Source organism: Hevea brasiliensis, chromosome 14 (assembly GCF_030052815.1).
Source record: "Hevea brasiliensis isolate MT/VB/25A 57/8 chromosome 14, ASM3005281v1, whole genome shotgun sequence".
Classification (NCBI taxonomy): domain Eukaryota; kingdom Viridiplantae; phylum Streptophyta; class Magnoliopsida; order Malpighiales; family Euphorbiaceae; genus Hevea; species Hevea brasiliensis.
In genome coordinates this window covers 28,998,270-29,010,698 of record NC_079506.1, presented here as the reverse complement: position 1 = coordinate 29,010,698, position 12,429 = coordinate 28,998,270, and the positions used below count along the sequence as shown (strand labels likewise).

Here is a 12,429-nt window from a genome sequence, read left to right as displayed (position 1 = left end):
GGGCTGTGTGTTGATGTAAGATAGGAATGCCATTGCCTATGCTTCACGCCAACTTAAACCGCATGAGAGAAATTTGTAACACCCCAAAAAAATTTTAAATTTATTATTTTATGAGTAATATTGATATTTTAATTTTATTTAAATTTTAAGAAATTATTTGAGATTTTTCGGATTTTAAAAATCGGGTTTGATTTTCTGAAAATATAAACTTTGATGATTTTAAAAAAAAAAATATTTAAAGACCATGTGGCAAAACTAAAAATATATTTGGAGTCTACGAATTTTTCTGAGTTTTCTGGAATTTTTTCAGAATTTTTGGACCTCTTTTTCGGTCCCGAGGCGGAGTAAAAATTCAAAATTTTGTATTCTGAATCGAACCGATCGAATCGAACCGGACCAGATCGGACCGGTCGAATCGGACCGGCTTCTTTCTTTTTCTTCTTCCTCCCCGCGCGCGTCCCGACCCCTCTCCCCTTCTCTCCCTTTTTCTCTCTCCTCCCTCCTCCCCTTGCCGCGTCACCGCCTCCCCTGCCACCCCAGCTCGCCGGCGCCCATCCCTAGCCGTCCCAGCCCACCGGTGAGGTAAGCTCTCTCTTTCATGCTTGATTAAACAAATATGCTTTGAATCAAGTTTGGGTGTGATGAATTTACATGAGAAAGCATGAAATTTCATAAGAAAATGAAAGAAAACATGTATGGAATCTAAACTAGGGTTTTGGCCAAATTGGAGAAAAGTTAGGGTTTAATGTCTTTGAATGAAATTTATGATGAGATTAATCTTAGTTGAAGTAGTATACATGATTAGGGCAAAGAAATTGCATGAAATGTATATAAATTTAATTATGGGAGATTAGGGTTCATGGGAAAATTAGAGTTTTGGTACTAGAGAGTGAAATTGGTGTGTGTAGTATTAAATTATGGTCATTTGAGGTTTATTTAGTTTGAATTGACATTGGGTTGATGAATGGAGGTAATGAAATGGTAGGATTAGGGAAAATTACAAACTTTGGTATTTGAAAATTGTGGGGTTTGTGCTAGGAAGTGCCATTGATGTATCAATGCTAAATTATAGTCATTTTGGGTGAATTAAATGTGAATTGAGGCTGGTTATTGGGAATAATTGAAGAAATGAAAAATTTGAACCTAGGGCAGAATTTGCACACTGAGTTCAGTGTGTTTGACAGCCCATAAATTGAGCTACACAACTCCAATTGGTATAAAACCAATTGGAAATGAAACCTAAGACATAGTAGAACATATCAAATGAAGAACTTGAGGCCAAATTATGGACTTAACCCAATCAAATTACTGAGCAAAGTTGAATCACCGAATTTGCAGAACAGCAGATTTACTATATGAACAGTAAACTTTGTATGGCCATAACTCTCTCTAGAAAACTCTGATTTAGGCGATTCTTAAACCGATGGAAACCTAAGACATAATAGAACATTTTGTATGAAGAACATTAGGCTAAATTATGGACTTAACTTGATCAAATTGCTGAACAAAATTGGATTGATAAATCTACCAGAACTGAATCTGCAAGATGAACAGTGACGTGAACAGTAACTGTATTTTAGTCATAACTTGAGCTACACAGCTCCGAATTAGGCGATTCAAAAAGGAAAATAAAGTTAAGACCTAAATGAACAATTTTCATGAAGAACACCTCACCAAATTATGATTGAAACTAGGTAAAAATTGGGTTCAAATATTGGGGCACCAAGCTGTCTCAAAACCAAAATATTCTAAAATTTTCAAAGCTAACTTGGGATGCATTAGACATGCATGTAATGAGTTCTTGGCAGCAATTAAGATTGGTATTAAGGTATTCTATTTGTGTATTTTCAATAGAAAAAGAAGTTGAAACGGACAAGGAGAAGTACGTAACAAGGAAGGAGAATTATTGAAGGTTTATGCACAACTAACCTTTTCTTCGTTTTTAAACTTGTAAATTGCTTGGAATGTGTTAAATTGAATGATTTTGCTTTGAACAAGTTTACTTTGACTGAAATATGATTTTTCTCTTGCATTTAAGATATTTGGGTGTTGCCACCTTTATATGGATATTATGATGAATTTAAATGTGTTTATTGGTTTATAAATGTGATTGTTGAGTGGGAAATTTCTTGGAAACTGTTTTGAAACCATAGTTAACATGACAGTCCCTTTCCGAACTCCCCTGTAGTAATGGCTACTTGGGGTTGATAATTGATATTGATTATGTCTCCCATTAATAACGGTTAGTGGGGTAAGACTACATGAGTACTCATTAGTTAGCTAGCCCTTCCCTCATTAATAACGGTTAGTGAGGTTGAGATTGCTTTGTCGTGGTGTACAACACGGCACTAATCGTAAAATTTTGTGTCATGGCCTAAACTGTGTGTTGATGTTGGCAACACTAATACTTTGTGAATTGTGATTTATGAAGTGTGATTTCTCATTTGAAATGTTATTGCAATAAATGGCCTTTATGGACTTAGAACTATTGTGAAGTTTTCATGCTTAAGAAAAATGTGATTTATTATGCTCTGACAAATTGTGTTTTACCTTAAGTTTTAAAGTTATTAGTTGTGCACCACTGAGTGATATACTCAGCGATAGCTTCTTTATGCTATCACATGTAAGGGAAAGGAGAAGGCTGTCAAGTGAGAGACTTGAAAGCAGCATTTCGGTATTGTTTGTGGGTATTTACGTTAGGTATACCCTTGTGATTCCTTTGAATGTATTTTGTACCTATATGTATAGATGTATGGACATTGAGCAGTTTGTATTTAAAAGCATTGAATTGCTATCACATTTTGAGTTTATAACTATTTTGTATTTTACTTTGAGACTTATGAAAATGTAACTTTTGCAATATTTAGTCTATCATTATTTCCAATGAATGTTTACATGAAATTTTAACTATTCTCATGTAGTTTTCCACAAAAGAATTGATAAGATAAAAAGTTATGGTTTGTTTTAAAATCCTTTGTAGCATAACTAATGGGTTATCGGTAGGTGGAGTTCGGTGATTCATTAGATATGCTACGGGAACATGTCGTGGCTTAGAAGTGATAAGGTGTGACATAATTTTTTTTTTGGCATAAAATAAAAATTTTTGTACAAATATATTTTTTGTTAGTAAATTATCTGTAGTGTTAATTTTTAGTAATTTTTTTGATAATATATATATAGTAATTTTTCATTAATAATGTATTATTTTGGTAATTTTTGAAAAATTTATTTATTTGAATTTATTTATTATTTTGAAATTTAATTTTTTTTAAATAAATGATTGACTTTTCAGTTGCAAAATTAGTTGCAAATAGCAATCGATTTACAAAATAGTTATAAAATTACAAAACAGTTATAAAATTACAAAATTAAAGAAACCAAATTTTTTGCAACTAATTATATTAGCAATCAATTTAACAACATACTAACAATCGATAATTTTTTATCAAAAGTTTTATTTTTTTAAATTTAATTAATTTAATAACCAATTTAATTGTTGGTTGCTATTTACAAATAATTTCGTTACAACTGACTAAATTAATTACTAGGTCAATTAATAACCGATTTTAATGAATTAATAATCAATTCAATCAGTTGATAATTTTTTTTTTTAATGAACACTAAGCATAACAGACACTTTTGTTCTGACTACATCAATTATTGAGGTAACTTATCTTGCTCTTTTTTTATCATTCATTTTAATGAGTCTTAATTAAAATAAATTTATATCCAGTACAGTTAACTACAATAATTAAATTTGTTAATCATTTATATTATAGAAAATTATTATTTATTATTATTATTATTATATATAAGAAAAGGAGAGTGAAATCTGAATGTCCAAGGTTTAATATATGTGTAGCTATCGTTAAATTACACTCACTGCTGCAAAATTATCATTATTTATTAATTAATTTTTATATTTTAATATATTATTATATTTTAAATTTTATTTTATTAACTAAATAATGCTCGTTCAATTTTTTGTTTTTGCTTTTATTCAAGAGTTAAAATATTTTTATTTTTGTTATTGTATATGCAACGATTTAATTATAATTTTAATTATGGTAGAACTCACATGAGATCTATCACAATCAACGATTATAATGAAATTGTTGTACATATATCGATTTCATTATATAATTTTTCCTCGTTCACACCCTACATGCTTTATCCGCCTTTATGAATCACCCAATGATGAATGCAGAAATTTAATTTAGAGGCTTAATTAAAATTTATAATTTATTAATCTATTTATATTAATTAAATAGGTTGATTAACTGGTAGAATTGTTTCATAAAAATGTGTCACCCAACTTCCACTAATAGAAATGATGTATTCTGAAATCAAATTTATATATAATTTCACCAATCAAACATAAATACATGCCATAGAATATAATTTCTTAGCTAAATTTCTTAGCTAACAGATAGAATCGAGCTAAGCTAACCGATATTCGTACTATTAAGACTTAAAACTATGTGCATACACGTATCTTCTCAATGAGGTTGAATAAGAGAAATTGGCATATAATTCATTAATTATATAAAAAAATTAGTTTTGTAATTAATTATTACAATCGACTGGAATCAGTTGGTACTAACAATCAATTTTGTAATCAATTTCAGATTATATTTTTTATAAAATAGTTAATTTTTAAAAATTTAGCAATCGATTTAAAAATCAATTGCTAAATTTGTTGTTATTAACAATCGATTCATAATCAGTTGCTAATTAGCAACCGATTTATAATTTGTTATTAAAATTGATTGCTAATAACAATCAATTTGAGTCGTGTAGCATTTTTGAATTTGAGTGCTGCTAAATAACTCAATTTGAGTTGGCTCAAATGGTATTAATGTATGTAGTTTTACTATTATACCCTTAAAAGAAAGAGAGGAAACAATTTAAAAATGGCTTCAAAGCTTGGAGTTGGTAAGATAGCTCATTTCATGGCTCATGCAAAGGAAAGCGTGCATGCAACAAGCTATTATTGCTTGCAGCCATGCACACCATTCAAGAACTGATGATTCGATGAGTGTGTTTACTGCATTAATGCATGCACATATGAGCTAATACATGCAGCAGTGATGAGCATTCCTTATTTTTGCCTTCCTTAAAATATTTTCATTCTTTGTTTTTGCCTTCCTTAAAATATTTTCATTATTTGTTTTTTCTTTTAAAGTTGATTCATTCTCTTACTTTTTTCAATTTTTTTATGGCGGGGTTAAGTCAGGGAAGGTCATATCGTACCCAATTGTTTAATGAGATATTTGATTTTAGTGAAGATGATAGTTTGTTCGCTGAAGATGTGGAGGAAGATGAATCAGCTGGTGATCAAGATATGAACGAAGGAGGCATTGGAGCAGTAGCAAACACTAATGCTATTGAAAAAGGTCCTCTAACAGGGATGTTATTTCCTTGTATCAGCACTATGTTCAACTTCTATAAAGAACATGCTAGATTGAAAGGTTTTAGTGTTTTCAAAAGATCAGCAGTTAATGTACAGGGTGGATCTGGCAAATATCAAACAATTAGTTGCGATAAAGGAAGGAAACCAATTGGTGCGAAATCATCAAAAAGGATAAATTGTCCTGCAAAGATTAATGCAATCCTAAGAGAAAATGGAATGTGGCAGATTTCAAAAGTTATTTAAAGTCACAATCACGAATTGGAACCTTCTATGTCTAGATTGATGGTTGCTCACAGGTCACTAAATATGGATATGAAGAGGAGATTGGAGGCAAACGATATAGCTGGCATAAGACCCGCAAAAAGCATTAGGTTGCTTGAAGTTCAAGCAGATGGACCAGAAAATTTAAGTTGTTTGTCAAAGGATTGTCGAAACTTCATTGAGCGAAAGAGGAGGCTGCGACTTGGTGATGGTGATGCTGAGGCTATACGTAAGTTTTTTGTGAGAATGCAATGAAACGATCCTGAGTTTTTCTATTCATTTGATCTTGATGATGATTCCAGGCTTTCAAATGTTCTATGGGTTCATCCTCGTAGTCGAGCTGCTTACGAGGAATTCAATGATGTTGTTAGTTTTGACACTACTTACCTTGTTAATCGATACAAGTTGCCATTTGCCACCATTGTTGGAGTAAATCATCATGGGCAACCTATTTTATTAGGATGCGCCTTGATCTCACATGAAGATGTAAACACTTTTAAGTGGTTTTTCATGACGTGGCTTGAAGCAATGGAAGATGTTCATCCTAATTCTATTCTTACAGATCAATGCGAGAGCATGAGGAAAGCCATTAGGGAGGTAATGCCTAATACTAGACACAGATTTTGCTTGTGGCATATATTATGCAAGGTACCTGAGAAGTTTAAGGGTGTTACTGATTATGATAGTGCATGCCTTGAGTTTAAAGCTGTAATATATGATAGCTTAACCATTGAGATGTTTGAGAGAAATTGGAATGAGTTTGTGGTGAAGCATGGGTTGGAAAGAAATGAATGGCTTTCCAAACTATATGTTGATAGGAAGTATTGGGTTCCAATTTATCTCAATCACACATTTTGGGCTGGAATGGTTTCGACTCAAAGGAGTGAGAGCATGCATGCCTATTTTGATGGGTATGTTAACTCAATGAGCACACTAAAGCAATTTGTGGAGCAGTATGAGATTGCAATGTGTGACAATAATGAAAAGGAGTTCTATGCTGATTTCAAATCAAAAAACACAGTTGTAAATTGCATATCTGTTTTTGAATGGGAACAACAGTTTCAAAAGGCATTTACTAATTCAATATTCAAGCTCGTTCAAGAGGAGATTAAACGAATGTGGTATTGCCATGTCATTCAGCCAACTGAAGAGGGAGGCGTGAAGCAGATAATGAGCCAGGAATTGAGAGAAATAAAATTATGGAGAAATCCACAATCAACAACTGGTTTCGTAGGGAGTTTGTTTATGATGTAGAGTACAGGGAAAATGGCCAATATTTCAGCTGCAATTGTAAGAAATTCGAATCAAAAGGAATATTGTGCTGCCATATCATGAGGTTGATGTCACTCAAAGACATAAACTTCATCAACGAACGATATTTGCTTAGGCGATGGAGAAAAGATGTTAACCGTGTCCATAGTAAAAAGTTTTTTCACGGAGGGTACCCACATATGACAGAGGAGTTTGAGAAATACAGGGAGATGGAGAGGTTATTTCAAGAAGCATCCGATTTGGCTTACGATGACAATAAGATCAAATTTGTGAAACAACGGTTGGCTGAATTGAAGCGGGATTTATTGAGCTGGAATGATGGAATGATTGCTCCTACCAGTAATGCACAGGTTACTATTGACACTAACAATGTTGATGAAAACGAAGAAAATGAAAGAGTTATTCTTAATCCACATGTGACTCGTAGTCGTGGACGGCCACAAATAAACAGGCACAGATTAGTAAGGGAGATCACTCAACGAGCAAATTCTGGTAGGAATAGAAACAGTGGAAGCGGCAGGCGTAGAGGTCGACCAAGAAACGATATTAACTCGAATATTGCTGAGTAGGTATATATATATTTTTTTAAATCAGTACTAATATTATTTATTTCTTTTTTTTTTAGATATTTCATGTAACTTGTGTCCTTTTACATGTAAAGGTTGGGCCGCATAATAGCCAAACACCAGGCAGCCAAACACAAGGAAATGTTCCTGATGCTCTAATTAATCCGATTGTCAGTGGAACTATACCAAGCCATCATAGTATTAGGCATTAAGGAACCCATTATACTACTAAGCATTACAATGGAACTGGTTAAGAAATTAGAATAGTATCATCAATGTAATAGCAATTTTTTTAAATTTTATTACAACTTATCTTATGAAATAGCCATAGTTGCGATTATAACTTATCAAAATTAGTTAGCTAATTTTAGTCTGCTTCTGCTTCTTATGTAAGCAAGACGTAGCATATTATATAATTTATTATAACTCGTGTAAGATCATTTTTCTTGTTAAGTTGAGATTACATTTCTGGATTATAATCATAGCCATGGTCGGACAGTGCTAAATGGCACAAATTGTAACAGCCCGATCCTTCTCCAGTTAGTATTGTCCGCTTTGGCCCATGGGCCTCACGGATTTGTCCCTTGGGAGGTTTCATTCCCAAAAGCGCGCTGACCAGGTGAGGAAGGCTCCCACATATATGGCCCAAATCTTTTCTTCCCGTTTCCGATGTGGGACACGAAGTTTCCACCCCAGTGCGTAGCTGGTTGAACAAGCACGTCCCAACCCCATCCCTGGGTCGTGACAAGCCCACCAGCTTCCGCCTGGTGCGTCCTCGCACCACACACCGTACTAGAGGGCCCGGCCCACTAGTGATATTGTCCGCTCTGGGCCGAAGCCCTCACGGTTTTAAAACGCGTCACTAGAGGTTACGAACCACAAACTTATAAACCCAGCATCTCTCCCGTGTTTTGTCAATGTGGGATTTGCCTAGGGTGTTACAATCCACCCCCCTTATGGGACTCAGCGTCCTCGCTGAGGTTTGCCCCACCATCGCTCAAGGTTGCGCGAGCGCTCGATACCACAAATGTAATGGCCCGGCCCACTAGTGATATTGTCCGCTCTGAGCTGAAGCCCTCACGGTTTTAAAACGCGTCACTAGGTGTTACGAACCACCAACTTATAAACCCAGCATCTCTCCCGTGTTTTGCCGATGTGGGATCTGCCTAGGGTGTTATAATTTACCCCCCTTACGGGACTCAGCGTCCTCGCTGAGGTTTGCCCCACCATCGTTCAAGTTTGCACGTGGAGCAGCTCTGATACCACAAATGTAATGGCCCGGCCCACTAGTGATATTGTCCACTCTGGGCCGAAGCCCTCACGGTTTTAAAACGCGTCACTAGAGGTTACGAACCACAAACTTATAAACCCAGCATCTCTCCCGTGTTTTGTCGATGTGGGATTTGCCTAGGGTGTTACAATCCACTCCCCTTATGGGACTCAGCGTCCTCGCTGAGGTTTGCCCCACCATCATTCAAGGTTGCACGCGGAGCGGCTCTGATACCATAAATGTAATGGCCCGGCCCACTAGTGATATTGTCCGCTCTGGGCCGTAGCCCTCACGGTTTTAAAACGCGTCACTATGGGTTAGGAACTATCAACTTATGAACCCAGCATCTCTCCCGTGTTTTGTCGATGTGGGATTTGCCTAGGTTGTTACAACCACCACCACCACCCACCACCACCACTATCACTCCACCACTGCCACTACCACCACCACTCCATCACCACCACCATTATCATTATACCACCACTATCACTCCACCACCACTACCACTCTACCACCACTACTATCACTCCACCATCGCCACCGCCATTATCGCTCTACCACCACCATCACCACCACTACCACTATCACTCCACCACTACCACCACCACCACCACCACCACCACTATCACACCACAACTATCACTGCACCATTACCACCACTCTATCACCACCACCACCACCAATACCCTATCACCACCACCACCACCTCCGTTGCTGCCACTATCACACTACCACCACTACTTCAACAACACCACTCCACCACCGCCGCTATCACTCCTCCACCACTATTAAATAATTTAATATATATTCTTAAATTGATATATATAATTTATATATTGAAATTTATATCATATTTCAATATTTTATATATTGAAAAAATATAAATATAACTAGTTTAACCGTCACCCTATCCACACTAATCTAGCACCTCCATCATTATCACTCCACCACCACTATTAAATTTCAAACCAATTTTAATATGATAATTACTTTAATATCAATATTTATTGTTATAATATTTAATTTCATTTTTGAAATGCTATTTACTTCACTCAAATTAATATATATCAAATTTATATCATATTTCAAGTTAAAAAAAATAAATATAACTTATAGTATAACTTATCATTAAAAATCAATATCTCTTATCTTATAACAAACATATTATATGTCATAACTTATAGTATATAATATCTCTATATTTGCATATTTCCCATAGCATTAAATCAAAGATATTAGTCGGATTGAATAACGCAATTCCCTTGCTTTTGGAGATAGAACCACCATAACTCATCTCTTATCTCTACTCTCTCCCTATTATCATTCTACGCTCCCTATTATCATTCTACGGTTTCTCAATTCCAACAGAGCAGATAGTATTAATTATTATATCTTTATATATTAAAATAATATTTTTAATTTATTTAAAATATAAAATAAAATAATTAAAAATTTAAAGAAAAGTTGGACGGTACTATAAGTAGTGTCCAACTTTTCTTAAATATTTTTAATTATTTATTTTTTTAATTTTAATTTTTTATTTTATTAAATTTTAATTTAATTTTAAATTAAAAAATAATATTTATAATAAAAATATTATAATATATAATATTATATATTATAATTTTATTTATTAAACTAATAATTATATTTTATTTAAAATATAAAATAACATAATTAAAAATTAAAAAAAAGGTTGGACGCTACTTATAGTAGCGTCCAACCTTTAAATTTTTTTTAATTAATTTTTTATTATTTAAAAGAAAGCTGGACGCTATTTTGAATAGCGTCCAGCTTTCCTTTAAAAATTTTGATGCGGACGCTATTATAAATAGCGTCCGAACCTTAAAAATGCTATTATAATTAGAGTCCCGCACTCATCTCGTCCAGCTCAGCGTAACTCACCCCTTTTTGGTAATTATCTTCGAACGCACCTTTTTTTGGTATTATTTTGTTTTCGATTACACCTTTTTGGTCAAAAGCCCCTTATTTCAGCCTTGTGTGTTTTCTTTGTTTGGCTAAGGGACAATAGGATTATTTTAGTTGGATGTGATGGGTTTTTAAACTATCTTTCATAAGACAATATGCTCTGTTTTCCTTTGTTTTTTAATGTCAATGTCAAACATTATAAATAATCATTGTTGTTACTTCTAATGTTCTTCCTTTTCTTTTATAACCAGATAATCCATTGCTTATGTTAGTAAATCATAATAATTGAAAAACTATAATTTTTCTACTTGTTTGCTATAAAGCACTAAGAGCACCATCTGCTTATCTGGCATTCAACATTTCTTTATCTAATTTGAAAGTGGTGTTAAATATCTCCTGAAGCAAAGATTGTAGAAGAATATTGAACTAAAGCCTAGCATAAAAGGCACATAAAACAACAACCATAACCAGGTAAACCACAATAATTTTAAAACAACCCAATAAAGCACACCAAATGCAACCAATAATAACAGAGACTCCACCAAATTAGAAGAAGCAAGTACACACCAACAAGCTGACAGGATGAGAAAAGCAAACAAGTGGATGACAAACAACCTAAGGACACTGGACAAAAAATAGAAAAAACAATCTCATAACCATAGAATGAATAAGCCAACACAATCAACAAAATAACTTTTTCATGATCTGTTTCTCATAAGCATAATAATTAAAATAGAATCAGTATATCCACCACAATGAATGTCCATTGCATGTTTATCATACATGCACGTTAAACTAAGCTAAGAACCCTATATGAGAGCTACTGTACTCCAGCCACCAACATGTCTTATTAAATCTCACGTTAAACAATGAAACATTCATTCCCAGTGTAAAAGTCTCCACATTCAACATATATATATGGAGATTAACTGAGTTTAGTGGTATCAATCTAATTACATTCATTAGCTCAATTCTTTCCCATGGATACAACACCACAGATAAGGATTAGGAGGTCCATTAACTTGCCTGCATCTCCGGCAACGCTGGAAACAATGTACAATAGCACTAAGCAACAGTTGGAAGAGCTAAAAACTGAAGTGAATCAGCTACTGAAAAGATTGGTTCTTGATCTGGGTAAGGAATACATCACTGCTACCTTATTGGATGAGCCACCTCTCTTGAAGTCTTATGATATCTTCCTTCAGTTGCCTCAAACAAATGGAAATGCAACAAACAATGACAACAATGTTATTGTCATCTCTGATACCTCAGCATCTGCTCAATCATTACCCGGTGTTGAGTCATTACCTCATGCTGAATGAAGAATGTGTCAAGTTGGCGTCTTGTGTGAAGCTATGGAAAGGATTTGTTTTCTAATTCTATGTTTCGTGGATATGTTTTGTTATCTATGGTTATGTTTCAAAAATTAGCTTGTTATCTTGTTTATCTTATTCCCTTGTCATGTTTCTCTATTATCATGTTTCATTTGTGTTGTTTTTGTGTTTACTTTTTTGTTAATGAAGAGCTATGTTCCATGTTGTGTTAAATAATGTCTTATTTTGCTCAAACATGAAAAATGATTATGTTTTATAAAGATAAAGATTTGAAACTCTAAATGTTATATGTAAATATAAAACTAAGACCTTAAAATCTAAAAGCTATAGCCCTCCATGATTCAACAAGAAAGATTAGTAAGGTGATCCTTCAAACGTGGCTAT

General features: G+C 33.9%; 1 protein-coding gene across 1 annotated transcript; it reads left to right on the top strand.

Annotated features, from left to right (window-relative positions):
• The first annotated feature begins 5,218 nt into the window (after positions 1-5,218).
• On the top strand, positions 5,219-6,928 carry LOC110669151 (protein FAR-RED IMPAIRED RESPONSE 1-like). The gene is made up of 3 exons (XM_058134559.1): positions 5,219-5,631; positions 5,710-5,907; positions 5,977-6,928. Exons 1-3 carry the CDS (start codon positions 5,219-5,221, stop codon positions 6,926-6,928), a joined length of 1,563 nt encoding a protein of 520 aa, XP_057990542.1.
• Positions 6,929-12,429: the final 5,501 nt, after the last annotated feature.